This window comes from Tachysurus fulvidraco, chromosome 6 (assembly GCF_022655615.1).
Source record: "Tachysurus fulvidraco isolate hzauxx_2018 chromosome 6, HZAU_PFXX_2.0, whole genome shotgun sequence".
Lineage (NCBI taxonomy): Eukaryota > Metazoa > Chordata > Actinopteri > Siluriformes > Bagridae > Tachysurus > Tachysurus fulvidraco.
Window position 1 is genome coordinate 12,736,368 of NC_062523.1, and position 22,405 is coordinate 12,758,772.

Sequence of the window (22,405 nt, forward strand, 5' to 3'; positions counted from 1 at the left end):
GTTTCTGCTCATCATAGTTCTAAGCTGCTTTTTATTTGCCCTTTAATGCACATGAGTAAGACATACAGGTATTTTGGCCATGAAACCTGTGAAAGATGCTGCTCTATCATGCCATATAAAAATGCAAAACCTCTTACTGCTATAAAGAATGCATGGCTAGTTGTGGTCAGTGCTAGTTTTCTGCTAAGGTTATAGTTCCTTTTGCAAATTGTGATTACTGATTAAAGAAAGTCTTCAGTAATATTTTTCTGTCTAAATCGGTAATTGTGCAGTCATGACGTCGTTAATTATAATCACAGTCGAGTAGGATTTTCTGTGGCAGTTTTCTCAGAATTTTTCTAAACCCCAGCCACGTTTCAAATCCAGCTTGTGACCTCTCATCTAGTTTAGTATAGCATTCTGCTCTCAGTGCTGAAAATCAGAGTCTGAGCAGGAGAAGCATATCAATGCAGGGATTTAAATATCCCAAGATGCGTGCTGGTGAGCATCTGATTCCTAATACAAGATTGCCATACACGAACAGCAAGCAGGATACCACTGACCAGTCTAATGATCTTATAATTGTATTTCATTCTGTCTCCTTTAAACCTGTTTTATCTTGTTATTTCTGATTTTTAAAGAACAGAAATGAGTGGTTAATAGAGCAATGAGTATTCTTGTTTATAAAGACATTTTGAAACTGAAATCACACGTTTTCTGTAAATGGACAGATTTTCTAGTGAAACCTCTAGTGAAGCTCAGGATTTTCACACATTGTTGGGGTTGAGAGTGAGTGGAAGTGTATAATTGGTGACTTGCTTTTATGTGATACATTGAGTAAAACTCTGACCTGAAACGTGCATTTGAATATTTTATGCATTTGAATTAAATGCAGCATACAGAATAAGTGTTTTTCTTACCCAAAGGAGAAACAGCAAACAGCAATGAAGAAGATCTCTGGTCAATATGATACAGAATGGTAAAGGGGCTCAGCACTGAATGGGGGCAAGACATTTTCAAACCAATCATGAGATGATAGTACATTATTAAACCCTACATTTTACTTATTTTTTATTTTCAATTTCACCACATGAATTACACATTGAAAAATCTGAAAATAAGCTTTTCAGCAGGCAGCAACGTGAACTAAGGTGACAAATAATTTTTTATTTTATTTTTGGGCTTCTAGGAAATCTATGAATGAAACAGGACTGTTTGTGTGTGTGTGTGTGTGTGTGTGTGTGTGTGTGTGTGTGTGTGTGTGTGTGTGTGTGTGTGTGTGTGTGTGTGTGTGTGTCCACCAACACATTTCAGTATAGCAGACCTGATACATTCTAAATGCTATAAGACAGGTCTTTATGTACAAATTTTTTAATATCTCTGTGTTAAATGGCAATGTGATAGGCTCACTCCTTTATTTCTTGACGTTCAATAAACGTCAGATACAAAGCCTATTCCCTGCTGGGAACTTTCCCTTTTTCTTTGATATTGAATCGAAAAATAAAAAAAATTCACAGCATCTAACAGACTGAATGCTAGTGTCACAAGGTCTGCTGGGCTCCACTCTTAAGTAAAGTAGGTATTCACTCAGAATCAGCTTCTTTCTCTGTATTTGCGCTCATGACAGCTGAATAGGGATTAAGATTTGATGTGATAGTAATAATGGGATGTTGGAATGGCAGTAATGAGGGAAGGAGGAGAAAAGATTAAGCCTGTGTTAGGCAGTAATCTTTCCGTCTGCCCGCATGTCTGACCAAGCGTTCAGCAAGTGGACGCTGGCTAAAAATAGGTCACTTATTAACCGCACACACACATGCACGCACACACAATGTCACATATCTATATGCATAGTAACTTAGTTACTCAATGACAACTGCAAAGGACAGAGGGATTTATGGAACTGTCTGACATTAGCCAGTCCGCATTAATCCATCTGTATATGCAATGAAAAGGAAGGTCAGTGCTTTACAAAATCCTACAATCAGTATTCACTGGCATAAACGGTAACAGTAAAGCATGAATGTCATATCATGAATGCCTAGTGAAGGTTATGATATGAAAAATTAAACTGAACACAATTAATTTTGAATGCAATCAGTCTATATTGTAATTACAGCCATATACACTGCCGGGTGGAAAGAAAGTACTGAGAAATTATACTTAAGTGAAAGTGAAAGTCAATTTAGTGAAACCTGAACATGCAAATTAGATGGAGTTCATGCCTTCTAGGAAGGCAAGGAGATGCCTCATTTTATACAATTCATAACTTACTCAAGCATACGCAAACATTACTGAGGATGGGTTAAGAGGTGCTCATGCTCAAATTCTGCACTGAAGTCTGGAAGCTGATCTATTATCAAAAGCACACATCAGCTACAGTGCTATTTACATTTTGCAGCATGAAAGGGACACTACAAATACATATTTTCAATACTGATGAACTTGATTGGATGCTGAATTGAACCCATTTGATTTATGTGTCGCATACAGTCTGTGTCTGAATGTCAGATTTATAAAAAGTAGCTGTACATAAAAATGTACAGGTTAAAAAGTCATCCTTGAATTACAATAACTTGATTATTGTCAACCCCTGATTGCCAGACAAAAGGTTTTATATATATGTGTATATATATATATATATATATATATATATATATATATATATATATATATATATATATATATAGAGAGAGAGAGAGAGAGAGAGAGTATGTGTGTATATATTATTATTATTATTATTATTATTATTATTATTATTATTATTATTATTATTATTATTATTATTATTATTAAAAGAACCTTTAAAAGAACATCTCAAAGCGCTTTAAAATGCAGAATAAAAACAACAAAAATACACACATAAGATAAAGATTCAAATTAAAGCAACAAAAATAGACTATAAAATAAGCATTATGTAAAATTACAATTAGTCAAATTCAAAGCTACCCTAAAAAAATAATATATAATATAATATATAATAAATTATATATGATCTGTATGTGAAACAGGAATGATTTCTCATTGTTTCTTTATTTTCTGAACTGAGAAACGTTATGAACGTTACTTTCTGAACTGAGAAACGTTTATGTTTTACACTTAATACTAACAATGTGTATAAATCTTTTTTACTATAGTTTTAAGAACTTTAAACTCCAAGTGTAATTACGTGTTGTTTTATGATCTGAGAGAGAGGTTAATTAGATTTTTGTATTAAATTGCTATTCAGTAACAATATGTTCTGTTATATTGATAATACTGTATTTAAACATAGAAGACTCCAGGATTCGACTGTCAGTATACATGTAGCCAGCAAAAGACTTTTAGATTTTATTTTATTTTTTAAAATAGCCCAATCTTTATCAAACTTGAACATTATTTACTCTCCTGGTACTCTGTCCTGAACAGCAATACAGAGCACTTGTTTAAAGCATTTTTCAGATGAATCAGCATGCCAGGTGCTAGATTAGATTAAATCACCCTTCATTAAATGACAGGAACATGTTACTGAATCTAAATGAACTCAGTAATACCGTGTTGGCATGAAGAGGCATTTTAACTGAAAGTGCTGTTCATATTCCATTTATATATCACATACGGATCTGCTCCTGCCAAATCACACAGCTAATTACAAATGCAATACAAATACCGGGAAATAATTGGGTGGTGAAATTACTGAAGTTCTTGTTATTTTGGCTTTGAGTAAACACCATGGATTTGGAATAAAATAATGACAACGAGGGTTAAAATGTAATAACCTAAAGTCTACTTTAATGCTTGAGAGTACTAGATGAATCCTATAGGAATAACAACACTTTTTACAGTCCTTATGCTTCAAATTCATTCATGCAAATTATTTAAGATATAAAACTCTCCAGTGTGTTCTCAAACTAGTCTAATAGCTTCAGTATCTATGGCATATCAGTGGTTATCGTAGATGCACCTACATTTTTCCTCTAACAAAAGGAAAGCCAGGAAAATTAAATCGCACTCAATGCTTTACTGTATGTTGGCATTTCTGTTAGGGACCACCTACTGCCTTAACATTTAAACCTCTAAGAGGCGACGTAAATTACATTGATATTCATGTTACAATGACATCTGTTAATGGGGTGAGATATATTAGGCAGCAAGTGAGTAGATGTGCTGAAATCAGGACAAATGGGAAAGGTTAAAGATCTGAATGACCAGATTGTGATGGCTAAACGACTGGGTCAGAGCATCTCCAAAGTCTTATGTGGTGTTCACAGTATGCAGTGCTTAGTACGTAACAAAATGTCCAAGGAAGGGCAATTGGTGAACAATCAATTTTGGCTCCCAGTGCTCATTGATGTTTATGGGGCTAGTCTGTCTGATCTGATCCCACAGAAGAGTTACTATAGCAGAAATTGCTTAAGATGTTGGCTCTAATAGAAAATATCATCGCACCTTAATGTGTTTAAGTCTGTGTAGCAACAGAGCAGTCAGAGTGCCTACAGTATTCTGACTCCGGTCCACCAGCAAAAGCACCTACTGTATAATGGACATTTGAGATCAGGCCTAGACCATGGAGCAATGGAAGAAAGTGGGTGAATTTGCTTTTACATCACGTGGATGGCAATTTGACCCTTGTCAGATTCTTCGCTTCCCATGCACATCACCAAGCATTGAGCGCCCATGACCTTGTTGTCCAGTTCACTGATTGTCCTTCCTTTTACCACTTTTGGTAGGTACTAGCCACTGTATACTTGAAACACAACACAAGACCTGCCGTTGTGGATAAGCTATGTCCATTCATCTAGCCATCACAATTTTGCCCTTGTCAAAGTCACTCAGATCAGCAGCCCAGGTGCTTAAGACAAGTAGAACACTTATCCAAGATATTTATATATAGATATATCTCAGACAAGAGCTCTGCATGTCCTGAGCACCTGGGCTGGTGATTAATCCACCCTGAGAAAGAGCTTTCATCACCTTTTTAATCCCAGTGAATATGTATTGTATGTATGAAATATTGTCAGCAGTAATTGTACATTAAATAAAGATTAAGATAAAGATTGTGTTGAGAAAATCACTGAATAAAATGTGTGTAATTTTTTTGCAAATTACAATAATGACCATGAGAGATAACAAATATCCGGATGCTGGGTGTATTCCCTGGCGGAGCCCTGTCAGATCTTTTAATACATTGATTTTTATCTCCTGCTTGTTTTACCTTCAGTCTTGTCTTGTAGTAATAGGTCTGAGGTCATATGATTTACTTAGTATTGCATTTCAAATGGTTTGTCCTGATGTGGGTTGGGACATCCTCCAGAATGTTAAATGTTTCTACTGTCTAGAATGTAAAGATATAAAGTAGGGAACAGTGAGAATATGCTAAGGTTGCAATCTCCACTTTCACTTGAATTAAACTGCATTTCTTTCACATAAGGAGAAAAGGAGCAATGCTCAAAATATACCGCTTAATTTTATTCCACTGCAGAGGTGGCAGGACTGATAGGTTTAATTACTATGATCCACTTATTTGGGGGCACAGTGGCTTGGTGGTAAACACACTTGCCTTGCACCACCGGGTTTGGGGATTCATTCCTGCCTCTGCACTTCACCTGCCCTGCATGTACAGTATGTGTTTGCATATTCGCCTTTGTGCTTCAGGGGTTTCTTTCCTCCATCTGAAGGCTGATTGCCATCTCAGAATTGCCTGTCGACTGTGCAGGTGATCCAGGGTGCCATCCAGGGTGTTCCCATCCATTGTGCTCTGTATAGGATAAGTTTCAGTTTCAAATGGATGGATGAATCTACTTATTATTTTATTTCCTGGTTATGGCATGCTGGTATATTATTGAACTGTATTTTTCCCCAATAAACTTACAACTTGAAGATTTATTTCGGTTTTAGGGATTAGGTTTAGATTTGACTGAATTATTGTCAGTTGTGGTTGTTAGCAGCTGTTAGATCTGTTAGGAGAGACACACACACACACACACACACACACACACACACACACACACACACACACACACACACACACACACACACACACACACACACACACACACACAGTAGTTGTGTTGCATGAGTCTCTCTATCTCTCTGCCAGGTGTGTATTTATGGCTCCTTCTCCCTTTGCAAAATAACATAGTGATGGCCAAGGAGAGAAAGAAGCACATTTGGAAGATATAGTGCAGCTATGACAGAAAATCAAACATGAGAAAGTGAGAGAATCAGAGAGAAGAAGAAAGAATCTGCTGTGTACATGAAATGGATGTGTGTGCCTGTCTCGGTGACCTCGGCTTTATAGCCCTGCTGTTTATTTGGACTGTAAATTGTAATGGAGGTCTGGCTTTTTATATAACCTATGCGTGTTTGTGTGCATACTGTATGCCTTCAAATGACCATCTAATGCATTTTCTCTCCTTCTTGCTTGTACAGCCGATTATAAATGAACCTAGCAGGAAGTGGGGAAGAAGAAAAAAGATAATCACACATTCTTCAATTTATAATCACTGTCATTCCACAAGGACACACTCTCCTACTTATGTACATGTACACACACACACACACACACACACACACACACACACACACACACACACACACACACACACACACACACACACACTTACCTTTTTAGCCAGACAGGATGCACGATGAGGTTAGAGACAGATGCCTGAGTGAGATGAGTAGACTAGAGGAAAGTGAAGCTGCTGAGCCGGCACTGGCTTTATACAATACAGCTCAGCTCTGCAGTCTGAGAGTTAGAAGACTGACCTGTGTATGAACAAACACTTCTATTCAGAACTAGTCTATACTTTTATTGCTGTTGAATCATACTATAAACAATCAGTCACAAATAAATGTGCTTGTGTGACATAAGAAAGATGATTTTGAAAATGGGGCTAACAAAACAGACCCAGTTGCAGCAGCTTGGAAACTGGCATTTACTGTAGTCTTACAAGACAGACCTCTTTTACTCTTTAAGGCTTTTCACACTTGAAATAATTAAATCTGCGTAATTTGAAACCCAGTGTAAACAGAGTCCCGGGTTATTTTGTTTCACACATTTCACACTGCTCATTCTTTATCCAGGGTTAACAAGTAATCATGGGTATTCATAATCTGACATATCACACTGTACATTCCTAAACCCTGGGTTAATGTTCTTATTTGCATATTTGTCATGCTAACAATCTTGACAGGAATAACGGATAAATAGAGCTCATGACCAATTTAAATAATGGCTTGTCTTGCACTGTGGCAGCATTAAAAATAAGGCTTGACAATTGGTTGATCTTTAGAAATTGGGATAAAATTAAAAAAAAAAAAAAAAAAAAAAGGACAGGTCTGTTGAACTGCACACATGCAGGCATTGTTATCTTTTACAGCTTTGAAAACATTTTCAGCCTTTTTAGTCTTGTTACATAGTTGTTTAACCATACTTTGTTATCCAGCTTCTGCTAATTTTTTTTTGTGTGAATTTAGTGAATTGATATTAATCACCCTTTGACATTATTTTTACAATGAAACTACTGCTCACACAGCAAAGAGAGCTTCTGTAACTGAACAAAACATGTGATATGAGATTCACTATTCAATTTTTGATTGGGTGCCTGTTACTAAGCATCTAGCCATAACATTCTAACACTGCAACATATTACACTGTACATGTTTGGCATTGTAATGTAGGGTTAACACTTCAAAACCACTGCTAGTCCTTTGGGGCAGGGTTTCATAACCCCAGGTAAAAAGCGGTACTATCCCTGCTTATGAATAAGTGTGACAGGCAGTTCAGTGGATTGGGTATGCTAAATTGCTTCTAGATGTGTGTGCGTGCGTGCCTGTGTGTGTGTGTGTGTGTGTGTGTGTGTGTGTGTGTGTGTGTGTGTTGTATGTTGCATGTCGTATTCCTGCTTTAATTGTTACCAGGATTGTTTTTGGACCTGTCACAACCCCAGATACTTACTAAAGCTGATGAAGTGAATGATTATCCACATAAATGTGCATGAGTAAATAGTCCCAAGCCAGATCTAAAAAGGATTTTTCGTCACCTAAACCACATTAGGTGGTCCGAAGTGCAGATTTACCCAGATGCTTTACGATAATTAATATTTAGTAATAAAAGCCTCATTTGAAAGATTGAATTCCCTAATGATACAGTACAGCAGTGCTAAAAGTTGGTGCTTTGAATGAATCTAAAATAAAAACAAGAAACATTTGGTTGAATGTAATGATCTGGTTTGCATATTAAATACATACATACATACATACATACATACATACATACATACATACATACATACATACATACATACATACATACACACACACACACACACACACACACACACACACACACACACACACACACACACACACACACACACACACACACACACAAATGTGCATTACATAAATCAGATGTAAGCAAGTCATACTGCATCTAAGGCTTACAATAGGACACCATGAACCACGCAGACATTTTCAATCTGGTAATTCAATCTTGAATTGGTCAAATTTCGCTCTTTTATGGTGTGTGTCTGTGACAGTTGAAGCCAAAATGAAGCTAACAATTTAGTTGCATGACTATTTCTGTTAAATGTAAATGCAGAATAACAGTGGAAACACGATGGGGAAAGCATTGTTTTCTTTATATATGTAAACTTTCTAATCATTGCAATTGAATGCAGATGTGAAAAGGAAGAACCATTAAAATTTTACTGTTTATGTATACTGTATATTTACGTATGATATACTGTATGTGTGGCACACAGAAAGTGCCAGATAATATTAATGCATATAATCCTTAAAGATTCTTGTCATGACTTTTATGCAGTCCAGATGAATTATGAATGGCACTGAATGCCTGTGTACAACAAACAAAGACAGTCTGATACATAATACACAGATGGGGTTTCATAATGTCCCGAGGCACATGGTGCAGAGAGAAAACACACATGCATGCTTTAACAGCTTGAAACATGGACCTGCATAATCAAGCCCTCTAACCATTTACTTAATCGCTGAAGAACATTTCTGTTGCAAATAATGCCTGAGTATTGACCATTCACCCTCCCAACCTTTTTTGTCTCTGTCTCTCTCTATAGGACCTGGGTGGAGGGAGCCCTCCTCAGAGAAACTGGAAGGGGATTGCCATCGCCTTGCTGGTTATTCTGTTGGTCTGTTCGCTCATAACAATGTCGGTCATCCTCCTCACTCCAGGTACAAGCACACACACACACACACACACACACACACACACACACACACACACACACACACACACACACACACACACACACACACACACACACACACACACACACACACACCTAATTTATCTTTATTCAAAAGCAAAAAGCTTATTTCAGACATATAGATTTGGTCATTGTTATTAGTTTAGTAATATTACAAATGAACAAATGTGATGTGAGCAAATGTGATGTGAGCACCTAACACTGTTTAAAGTTTTAATACATTTTAAAATCGCTCAAGGAGGCCATTACTAAAAGAAGAGGTGATACAAGTTTTGCTTCTGACAAACAAATGCCATTTCACATTTACTCGCTCACACAAATAGCATTTAATGAGAATCAGGAAGCTAATAATGTGTTGTAAATAGATGCCTTGCTTGTGTGAGGAAAATATTGAATAGATTAGCTTTCACATTTAATTACATGCATTTCTGAAATAGATTTATTTTATGAAAATATACATACATAATTATATTAAGATATTTTGCTTATTAGATTCAATTATATAACTGTAAGTAATTATTATAGTAAATATTAACCTAATGTAAGTGAATATTCTGGATAGAAATAACCCCCATTCAACATATTTGTGGTGTCCTTGAAATAACCAGTAAAAAATAAATTAATTCTGATCATTCTTTAGGTCGTTTACCAGTTATTGACTATTACCAATAGCTATTTACTGTTTCCTGCATAATGTTTACCTTATGAGGTTGCGTGTGTGTGTGTGTGTGTGTGTGTGTGTGTGTGTGTGTGTGTGTGTGTGTGTGTGTGTGTGTGTGTGTGTGTGTGTGTGTTTTGACAGTGGACACTCTAGCTGGCAGTGACACTAAGCTGACAGTGGAGGATCTGTTCAGTTCTGATTTCTATGTACATGATCCTGAGGCTCGTTGGATCAATGGTAAGACAATCTACACGAGACAGAAATCTTTAGGTCATAAGCAGTCTCTCTGTCACAATTGTTTTATTCTCAGTTCAGTACAAACGTATACACAAGTACACATATGCTGTGTGCAGGTCCATTCCAAATGGCACCCTTTGATTTGCAGTCTACCTGCAAGTGTGCACTTGATGTCAGTGAAGTGGGAAACTATGGTGTGTTAGCTATTGATAATGCATGGTTGTAAAAACCTTTGGTACACAGAGACATTGCTTAAATGCTTCAGACCAAAGTGACAAATACAAGGAATAAATCTTATTGAAATCAGGTATAGTCTTTACAATTTGTCTTTATCACACAATGCAGGCTATAAATGTAATAAAATATTCAAAGTGCTTATAGTGTTTTATTCCTCTTATTCCACAGCATAATTTGTCAGTTGAATGTCCATGAAACAAGTTCATGCTTTCGCTTATGTTATAGCAGCTATAAACGCCTCGCCAGCCTCTTAAAGTTAAAAAGACATCAAGAAGTCAATACACTTGTTACAGAGAAAGGGTAAAGCTCAAAGCACTCCATCTTTTGATTTTTCCAAGGCAGAAAACTTTAGAGAATGGCTTCACCTCTGACAGTTAGGAACAGAAGACACCATGGACCCCTTCCTTAAATGTTAAATAAATAGAAAGCTTAGAAAGCACAGAAAGCTTTGCAGTGTAAAAGATTATACCTTTTTTCTGTGGTTTTCAATAACAGCACAGTTATTAGCTTTAGATTATGGGGAACATCCAACATGCAAGCCCCTGTGAATGAGTTATTGCTAGAAATGATAACATATTTGAAGTCCATTCATAGAAACCTGTGATTTTCATTGCATCCAGATCTACTGTCAGCTGTGCTGCTGTTATAAATTAATCAACTTTTTCTGACCAGTCAGTTTTGAGAATTCAACAACAATGTGATGTGAACTTAGAGTAACAGATTGGCTTCAGTTAAAACATTCGTATGCATCTTAATGTATATTCTTAATGCATCGCAAAAGTAACATCAACGAAAAAGACATCTTTGAATGTTTTCCTCTTTATCAGTGTAGCATGTTGTTCCCTGCTTTCAAAAATCCATCTGCCAGGGATTTCAGCCAATGTCACATGGGGATTTAGAAGAGAGACGCTGATGAGACCTTAGTTGATGATGACTTTCCTGACGAGTGCATTAAATACTCTAAGTGGATGCTTGGCAGGACACAATTGAACCCCAAAATGAGAAATGGGACATCCTATGGACTGGTAGACCTTGTTTACACACAATTTAGGCCCACAAGAACTCCAGTGTAGTAAAGCATATAGATACTGAAAGGTCACAGGTTTTATTTGGACATTAAGCTTTGCATTTGATACCATGTATGTCCATTTGATCCCATGTATGTCCCATGTCCTTTAAATTTTGCACTTGTTCTGTGCTTGTGATTGCTGTTACTGTTGAGCCTTTCAGCAAGACTCTTAATCCTTACATGTACTATACTTTGATTGCCGGTTGAATAAATGTACATATATAGCACATTTTCTAAATCCTTCCACAAGCACATATCCTAGATTTACTCCTACCAGAAAATCAGAACGTATGATTGAAGATGTTCACAGTCACACATATGACATCTATGTGAGAGACTCAGTGAGTGACAGCAGGGCTGATGGCTTGATTTACAGCATGCTTTAGTGAAGCTAGTGTCAGTGTCCTGAGAGCTGTCACTTATTCATTCTCAGCATTATGATAGATAGAGCAAAGGCTTTTACTTGTGACTAAAGTACTTGTCTGTTATATGATTAGTTTGATGTGTATGTGTGTTGTTTGTGTGTTGTAATTAAGTTTAGTGATTATACTGAAGTAGTCTTTATGGGGTGGTGGATGTCAAAGAAAGAGAGGGAGAGAGCAATTCAGTGTGTGTTTGAGAACTAATCAGTGTGTGTGTGTGTGGTTTCTAAGCAACATAAATTATATTATCTATCTATCTATCTATCTATCTATCTATCTATCTATCTATCTATCTATCTATCTATCTATCTATCTATCTATCTATCTATCTATCTATCTATCTATCTATGTATCTATCTATCTATCTATCTATCTATCCATCTATCCATCTATCTATCTATCTATCTATCTATCTATCTATCTATCTATCTATCTATCTATCTATCTATCTATCTATCTATCTATCTATATAAATAAATTGCTGGCACAATTATAGTTTAGTGACATGATGGATACATTGCTAATTCAATTGAGTCTGAGCCATTTTTTTTTCACCCATTTGCAGTCAGAAATGAATGTATCTGCTCTGAACAGCACTACATGAGGTGTGTTTTGAAACCCCTTTGGTCCAAAATTGCACTAACATTACTACCTTTTAGAAAGGGCATTTCATTTTACCCTGATTTTGCATTTACACTATTTATCATTTGTCAAACCACTTCAGCATCAACTAGCCTTCTCAAAAACACTTACAAAATAAGTTTATTTATGAGTTTGAGTTTTATTTTTATTTTTATAATTTTTATATTTATTAAGTTATGAGTTAATTTTTTTCTCTAACATATAAACGAATATAAAAAACAACATAATGACAGTTGGAATATAATTATATACGTAATAATGTATATAATTACCTGAATCAATATGTCTAACAAAATGAATTAAAGACTCACCAAGTGTATAATTAAAATTTTGAATTTACCAAATAAACACTCGAGTAGTAAACTGGAAAACACTAAACACATTTGTTAAATTAATCAGTCAGTGGTTCCATCATGAACTCTATTTACGCTAAGTGCAGTGGAATTGTATATCACTATGAGTGCTGTGTTTGTTGTCATGTATTATATGTGGGTTTGTGCTTGGAGAGAACCCAATGTGAAATAAACTAACCACACCTCATTAGTAATGTAATTAATCCAAACCCAATTCATTTTAGTAGTTACTCAGACCTGTACACTTTACTTTTTTCCCCTTGTATGATTTTAACAAGAATAGGGCCTATAAAAAACAGAGTGGTATGAATGAGTATGGAAGAAAGGTTGTGTGTGTGTGTGTGTGTGTGTGTGTGTGTGTGTGTGTGTGTGTGTGTGTGTGTGTGTGTGTGTGTGTGTGTGTGTGGGTGGGTGGGTGTATGTGGGTGTGCTTATGTGTGTGCGTGTGCGTGTGCGTACGTTTGTGTGTGTCTATACCTCATTAACCTCCATAAGCCACAGATGGATGAGGCAGATCCAACTGTCAATATGTCCCACTCTAATAGTCTTCTCTGCACACTTCATACAACACAACTGAGCACATTCACAGGTAATGTAGCACTGCACATGCAATAAGAAACCTGAGTTATAGCTCAATACCTTTCCTTCCACTGTGGTGCAGAATGTGGCATTGCGCTTCCAGGGTTTGGCCCTGAGTAGAAATACAGTGGCTGTAGGAAGGTTAGATGTGGTACTAAATTTCTGGAAGCCTTTTCAGTTTCATTTGGAAAGCTTTCAAAATGAATAATCAATACATTAATGGAGAGGGTAACCCACAATTTACTCATAGTCTTTAACTGATCAATATGGCAGGAGAACACAGATACTGGCCACTGCTATTAGCAAATATATAAATATGGAACAGTGCGGAAAGTCACTGACTCGAACCTGTGAAGCAAGTCCAGGAACACCATGCCCGTGTGTGAGTGTGTGTGTGTGTGTGTGTGTGTGTGTGTGTGTGTGTGTGTGTGTGTGTGTGTGTGTGTGTGTGTGTGTGTGTGTGTGTGTGTGTGTGATAGTTCTGAAAGGTGTGACCAGGACTCAGCTCAATTAGAGAAATTGTGAGAAAAAGAGAAAGTGAGAAATGTTTAGAGCAAGAATTCCTAAAATAACTGAACTATGCTGCAACAATTTTTTTAAAAGCATACCCTACAAATTCAGAGTGTATATAAATATTTAAATACCGTTTCTAAAAGCCACAGATATAAAGCAGACATCCGTTCACCCACCATGCAGTAAAACAGAGCAGTCTATAAAAACCACAATACAAAGTTAGGTTAAAGAGCCATGTGTATTCTCTTTCAACCAAGAAGTAATCATTTACTGTATATAGACAGTAAACATGTAATGTCTTATAACAAGAGAAAACACAATTCTAGCAAGAATTATAGTCCATTTAAAAAACACACTTAAAATTAGAACTTGACTATATCATCAAAAGGTATTAGGTAGAAAATATAGAGACAGAAATAAGCAGGACGTAATCCCAAACCTCCTAGTTTCCCACATTTTATTTAAGTTAGTAAAAATCCCCAGTAAAATAAAATCTTTCAGGGGACTTAATCAATCTTTTTATTAAATTGTGTACACTTTAATGAAGTGCCTATAGAGTGAGTGGGTTGTATTGCCTCCAAGGTTCCTGGTACAATCTTGAGCTTGGCTTACTATTGTTTTGTTCATGTGGCATTCCTCCGGGTGCTCTGGTTTCCTTCATGGCACTTTGCTACTCTGATGTGACTCGGACTAATTTTCCCTGGGATTGACTCTGTATTTAATGCAACCATGACCGGGATAATAAGTTAATAGAAATCACCCACCCCTACAGTCTGTGCCATAATTATGTGATTGTGGACCACAATGGCCCTCAAATAAATGACAGTGATTGGGGAACTATAGAGAGAACTGGGCTGTGGTGCCTTTTCTTTACACGAGACAGCCAGATCCCTTACTAAAGATTATTGGGGAGACAAAGGAGATGGAGAAGTTGTGTAAACATTTTCATGATTAGAGAGAAATGGCAATTGCTAGAGATTTAACTTGGAAGTGGATAGAGTTTCAGTCATAGTCTTTTACCCAAGCTTCAGGTGTTTCATAAATATATTTAGAAATGAATATTATTTGATTATCATACATAATTATGAGTGTATATGATCACAATATTGATCATACCATCATATGGCCAATCCAAGTAAGTCTGTATTTTTGCACATCTTTCACCTGACCTGGATAACAATGAAAACCACTTTCAGTTTTAATGAATGTTTGCCCTTTTTGGCAATAAGAGGAGAGAGCAAGAGGCAAATCAAGGGGAATGGGATCGATGCTCAATAACAAGCTCTGGTGGGTGTGGGTGTATGGGTAAATAAAAGTTGTATGGAAATGAGCAAAAAGCACAGAATAGTGTACATGTATTATTAGTGGGCATGTGATTGTACAGTATGGTCATTGTGTCTGGATCTGGCAGATGATTGTGTGTGTGTGTGTGTGTGTGTGTGTGTGTGTGTGTGTGTGTGTGTGTGTGTGTGTGTGTGTGTGTGTGTGTGTGTGTGTGTGTGTGTGTGTGTGTGTGTGTGTGTGTGTGTGCGTGTGTGTGTGTGTGTGTGTGTGTGTGTGTAGGGGAGGTAGAGGGAGGGGGAGGGCTCTAGCTGAGTGAGAAATGTGCAGTCATTGGTTGTTATGGTAACAGGATAGAAGGATGAGGCATGTGGGGCATTCAGGTCTTTTTTTGGCGGTACCATGAATATTTCAGTGGGTCATTTCCCTTCTAAGCATGTGTGTGTTGAGAGAGACCGATTTCAAGGTGTGTTATTAAAATGTGTGTGAATGTAGAAGAAATAACAGCCAGAGGTGTTTGTATGGTTAAATGATGCTTTTGAAGGTTTTATTATGCGCACACACACACACACACACACACACACACACACACACACACACACACACACACACACACACACACACACACACACACACACACACACACACATTCTGACACTCAAACAGACAGTCCATCTTCATACAAGACGCAGATCTCTATTTACACTTTTTCATAATTTAGGGCACTTTCTCACCTCTCAGGCTGTTTGACTGTTACAAAGTTATGTAGATCAGAAACAGAAGGAAGCACTCGCTAACTCTTTGGTTTAAAATGATGAAAAAATAAAAACAAATCTTTGGTTCACATCACTGAAAATGACAGACACTGTATGAACTGAGATGAAACAAATGTAATGTTAAATTAAAATATGTATTCAATGATAATTTAACTAAATAGTTAAAAGCATCACTTTTTGTCATTTTTTCCCCAGAACATTTTTATGTTGAATCATAGTAATCTATTAAAAATGTACTTTTATAGATTCTATCTATTTTTCATTAATTGAATTATTTTTAATTTTTTATAATTTGACTAGTTTGTGTGTAGCTGAAATGTCATTGAGTGAGACAGGACAAGATAAAATGTTTCATTGTTAGATGTGTGGGATGTTTGAGCAGGCTTGATAAGGTCAATTTGAATGTCCTGGCGGTTAAATAAGAAAAGACTAAAGAACAATAAGATGAGTATATGTCCTTCTATACTCAATCTAAACTGCATTCAAATCCATATCTTGTATGCACAGACACAAGATATCCTGCACGGTAATAAATAGAAGATATGCATCTTTCCTATGAGCTATTAAATCCCTGACTTAACTATGATTATACAAACAGCTTTCCTGTGTGAGATTTAATGCATGAGCAGTGTTAACAGAGAGTGCTAATTTTAATTCCAACACAATTCTCACTTTCTAATAACTCCCCATAAAAAAAAATCTTCTGCATCTGAATTTCCACCCCTGTAACAAGGAATATATATATATATCTTTTCCAAAATGATGTGTTTGAAATAACAGAAACACAGTAAGGTGTTGGTCCTTGGAATCCATGTAGTTTTCATAAGCAGTATTCACCTTTTGGTTTTCTTGTGTTTTTGAGAATATTACTCATAGCCAATTTGCACCTCACAGTAGGTGTTTTGTGAAGATCTGATGCAGTTTTTCTCTATGCTTTATAAAAATGGTGAATTCTTTTTTTTTTTTTTTTTAGATTTTGCCTACACATTATGAAACAGCACCACTAGCCTGGCACAGCATTCCAAATTCTAACATGTTTATCTAACAGAGGAAAAGCTTGCTCGGAGCACATATCCAATGTAATAACCACAAATATCCAATGTAATAACCACACGGGTCACTGAGATGTACTAACTAATGTTTAAAGCAGTTTAAATTTCGGCTTTGTGCTTTCTCACTGTTAGATGTAAACTACATGCCTGGGCTTAATGAACATTTGATTTGTGACCAGTTGCTGCACCAGGCTACATTTACATCAAGAAAGATATGGCTCATCTTATGACCAAGTGTTAATCCTGTTGGTGCAACCAAGATAAAGGGTGTAAATAATCTCTGCATTTACAATAATCTGATCCAGTAATGACTCTTAAAGAAAACATCAATGGGCTTCTAAGTGCTGCAACATAAAAAACGTTTACCCTATTGTTGGGAGATCATGACTTTCAGCACAGAAGATACCACAGCCATCTGAGCAATATAGTTTGTGCTGTCTGGATTGGAGAGATGGCATCAAGTTTCTCTCCTGTCAGTCAGAGTGACACTAATCAATCATGGATACTTGTGAGCTCATATACGAAAGTGAGCAGACAGAAGGCATTGATATATTGTGACACCTCTAGCAAATATTTCATAGAAACTACGAGAAAGAAACTAGGTCATTTCCCCGACTCTGTGAGAGCAGGTGCTCTTTTTAGTCTCCTGACTATGTACAGTATGCCAGAGGCACTGAGTGACTGCACTACTTTAGTAGAAATCTCATGTACACTTTGAAATTCTGCTTTCCTACATCGTTAATTGGTTGTTTTGATATACTATTACTCAATGATTGTCAAGCAAGAAGCCAAACAAACAGACCATTAGATTAAATTGAACTGTGATGCATTAATTTAGAGACTTATCTATTCTACATCCCACTAATCATCTGAAACATGAGTGGCAGTTATAGATCGATGTAATTGCAGAGTTTGTTGATTTTGGATTTTTCTACAAATCATAGTCAAAGTTCACAGCAGGTATCACATTGTAGGCATACAGTAATCACAGTCTGATCCATACTCCAAACAGACAGGATAGGATTGAAACTAGAAAACACTACAAATGCAAATATGACCTGAGACTGGGAAAGGAAACATGGAGAACCGTGAACAAAGAACCAGCATCGTGATAGTTTGTGTTGTAAATGTAAAAATGCTATTAAGGCAGGTAGGCATCAAGTCATGTTGATTTGAGTGTTTGCAGAGTTACATCTTCAAACCAGATTGCAGAGCAGTTTGTGTACAAATGGGAATAGTTGTTTCTAATGGTATTGACTAAAGGAAGTAGCTAGTACTGATAACCCTAGAGAATATATATATATATATATATATATATATTTTTTTTTTTTTTGTTTGATTTCCCCAAAGTAAAACCTATAAAAATACTGTAGGATAAGAAGTCACTAAGAAAAATAACAGGAGACAGGTAATGAAGGGAAATTGCAGGCAGGAGCTAAAACAGGAAGTAAAACAGGAAGTATGGGTAAATGTGTATACATCCTGTGTAACGTGTGTATGTCTCCTCAAAGCTTTTTCAATCTGAACCAGAATATTTATTTTCAAACTGACCAAGTATGCTTTAATTTGGCATACCTCAGCACTGTTTAATGCATAATTCTTATAATTGGGAGCAACTTGTTAAGTTCCACAATATTAAATCTACCCTTCATTAATACTGTAGAGCAGGGGTATTCAATTAAAATTCAAAGAGGTCCAGTTACTAAAATTTCCTCCCAGCAAAAGTCCGAATCTTATATTGTCACTTAAAATAGTGTACCCTCATGTTAATAAAATCAATAACGCACATACATTTCTATATAATTTATTGTTAAATTTCAAGTGTTTTCAAAGTCTGAACTTGTATGGCACTTGAATGGAAAACAATCCTGTAGTTGTCTTTACTAGATGTCAAGTAACAGACAACAGACACTGAATTTCTTCTGAATAAAATAAATAAAAAGTGCAAACACAGCTTTGAGCAGCCTGAACTTAGGGCCTATATTTCAAGTAATGTAAAACATTCAGAACCTTTTGAATTAAATAAAAGTGCTTTTAATCTTTAAGAAAAAAATTAAACAAAAGACTTTTGAGCTGTCCCTTTTTAAACATTAACTACATGCTAACATACACAGGAACCTTAGGCAAAAGACCATTTCAAGTAAAATATAACAGGGCAGAATTTACTGAATAAAAGAAAAGTGCAGAGCTTTGAGCAGCTCCCTTTTTCCTCTCTCCTTTCCACTTCTCCTTACTCCCTTTCCATCTTCCGTTCCTAGTGAGAGAAATGGGCATGTAACTGTCCTGCCAACAGTTTGAATCTTAATTGTCCTGCCAGCGTAATTAGGTGCATTACTGCCACCTTCTGCTCTGGAGTATGGAACAGAAACAATCTGTATTTGGCTTGGCTTTTGATGACGCTCCTGTCGTAATAACTAGATTAACTGCGCATGAGCGAAAGATTTATCTTTTTATTAATATCAACGAGTTATATAATCTTATAATATTAGATTATAATAAGGAGATGCTTAATATGATAATATTAGAATTTTAACGAGTTCGGGCCGGCCACGTCACTCGGTCCGGATCCGGACCGCGGTCCGCCATTTGGTGATGTCCGCTGTAGAGTGTCAGGACTCAGCTAGGACTTTTGGCCATGTGCCTTTGTTTACGTTCCTCGTCACGTGCCTGCCTCACATTCGTCTGCTCCTCCCTGTCTCCACACTTGTTCCTAATTGTGTCTCATTGTCTTTTGTATTTAAGTGAGCTGCGTTGCAGATGGCATCGCGGAAACATTAGTTACGGTTAGTCATTGTTAAGTGTTGTCATTTGTACTGTTTTAGTTATCGTCTTTTACTGTGTCGTCTTTACTATTTATTAAACCCCTTTCATTTGAAGCTATCCTGCATACGGGTCTGTCTCCTTCCTTCCTGGTTGTGACATAGAGACTTAGGGGACACAAGTTTAGGAGTAAAAACTGTGAAATGCACATTGGAAAATATTCAGTTACAAGGTGATAAATCCTCTTCATTTCAGGCCTTATCACAATGTGTTGTTCATTTTATTCCTGTAATCGCACACTCCAAAGGTTTGCATTCCTTATCGAGCAAATCAGTGTCAGAACTTTCAGGATACATCCTGTACATCCGTACAAACCGATGTCCTTAGTCCTGCACTTTCTTATGTGGCTCTGAATCTTTATGTAGCACCAAGGGTCCTAGAAACATGTTGTTTCATTTCACTGTGTACTGCATCAGCTTTATATGATCAAACTTACAATAACATCTTCTTGACTTAACTTTACTCTTAAAATTCTACATATATCCTACATACATGTCATACTGTATTTATCAAAATATGACACTACAAAACAAAAAGGTTGACTGTGGTCTACCTATGAGTGTGCTAACTATGAAGTGATAGCTACAGTATATTGGTCTACATTTCTGCACACTATAAATGGTTGAGTATATTTTCGAGAAAACATAAGTATCAGTGTTGCACCATAAGAAGTGGTAACTATCTGGGACATGCCCTTGCACAAACTGTAAGCATACTCCATGTAAATTCTGGGTGTAGTTCGTGAGTAGTTTTTATTTATCATGCATACCAGATGTTCTTATCCATGAATTTTTTAATAAGTCATGTGTGACTCTACTATAGACACTACCGTAGTTATGAAGTACGTCTGTTAGGTAGCATGTGGTGCACCTTCTGATGGAGCAGTACCTCTTTCCTAATGATAGCCTGTGAAACAGTCGGGTTCCTGGGTGTGAGATCAGTTGTGATCTATCAGCTCAGTGCCTGATTCTGGTGTCATGCAGCTTCCTTGATTAAGAGCTGCTGCTGTACTTAAAGCTAGTTTCTTTTCCTGTCATAAAATCAAAAAATGGACTATTTTCCTTATCTAAAGGGCAAAAAATATGTAGCCATAAGCTGTGTCATGATATACTAATTATCCTTTTCAGAATGATATTTTAAAGATCTTCTGTCTATTGGGGAAAAATCACTGGATTAAAAGAGAAAAAGACATCTCTGTAATAGACTGTGCGAGACACTTTCCACCATTAAATTTCGATCTGTGTATGAATATCTTTTTTTCTGGAAATATAAAAAGAGTAAAAGCACACACTGCAATCAGTGTGGTGAGATCAGATATCCATACTGTATGTTTGCAGTAGTCAGAAGTCTCTGCCCACTGGAGAACAGCCTCATCAGTTTGCTCAGAAGAGCCCAAAGTACTGGAGTGTCTGCAATAGGGAAAAAATGGATGATGCCCTCCCTGGAGCTAGGAAGAGATGAAATGAAAACAGGCTTTCTGAGTAAGATTGGACAGCTGCTGTAGAAAAGGGGCAATTTAGAAAGACATCTGCGAGTAGATTGGGAACAAGGGTGGACAAGCAGCTGGCTACAGTGGCAAAGGAAAATGAAATGCTTCAAGGTGTTTAAAATATAGTCGAAGTTATCAAGGAGACAGGTGCTCATAAGTGATAAGGGAGATCTGACATCCAAGATATTTCCTATCATAGAGGATTGTAGCGCATACAACTTTTGGAAAGACAATTATGATTAGCAAATACTAGAAAAGCAAGGAAAGAGAATACATGCTTTGTTATGGAGATAAGATACACAGATGTAGATCCCATTTAACTCCTGAAAGCACTGGACCATCTGTGAGGGGTGTCTGGGCTGCTCTCCTGTGTTGCTCACTGTCCTTGAACACTTTACCAAGCCCTTACACTTACATCAGGCTGCAATTTATCGACTGGAGCTCTGCCTTAAAAACACTGTAACTATTCAAGAAAGTTTAGAAGTACTGTAGATACTGCAAATTTATTTCATCCATCATCAATAATAAAAATCTGTATATACCATATGATTGCTAGCGTTTCTCTTTTTTAACGTATCTGCAGTAAGCTACACAAATGTCTATATCATGTCTTAATGTTCAGACACACACACACACACACACACACACACACACACACACACACACACACACACACACACACACACACACACACACACACACACACACACACACACACACACACACACACACACACACACAGAGTGCTCTTGGTGTTGGAAGCAGTTAGAGTAATTTAACCACACGTTTCCTAACTAAATAAAGATTTGGATTTCTTGCCATAGAAATGCAAAGTACCTCATGGAGGCCTTGTTCTCTCTCTCTCTCTCTCTCTCTCTCTCTCTCTCTCTCTCTCTCTCTCTCTCTCTCTCTCTCTCATATTTTTCAGAATCTGAAGTCATCTACAGGAACCACCATGGCCATGTCATTAGGTTCAACATCCTCACCAATGAAACAGATATTATCCTAATGAACAGCACATTTGTGAGTGAAGCTATTTTTTTTTGTCTCTATGACCAGAACACA

At 36.7% G+C, this 22,405-nt stretch overlaps 1 protein-coding gene across 3 annotated transcripts in view; it reads left to right on the forward strand.

Annotated features, from left to right (window-relative positions):
• Positions 1-22,405, forward strand: part of LOC113654482 (inactive dipeptidyl peptidase 10) — an 83,143-nt gene that overhangs the window by 37,940 nt on the left and 22,798 nt on the right. For all 3 annotated transcript variants that reach the window (XM_027164665.2, XM_027164669.2, XM_027164668.2), the window contains 3 exons: positions 9,060-9,174; positions 10,012-10,107; positions 22,269-22,363. In XM_027164665.2, coding sequence (XP_027020466.1) covers positions 9,060-9,174; positions 10,012-10,107; positions 22,269-22,363 — 306 coding nt within the window. The remainder of the gene's footprint in view (positions 1-9,059; positions 9,175-10,011; positions 10,108-22,268; positions 22,364-22,405) is intronic.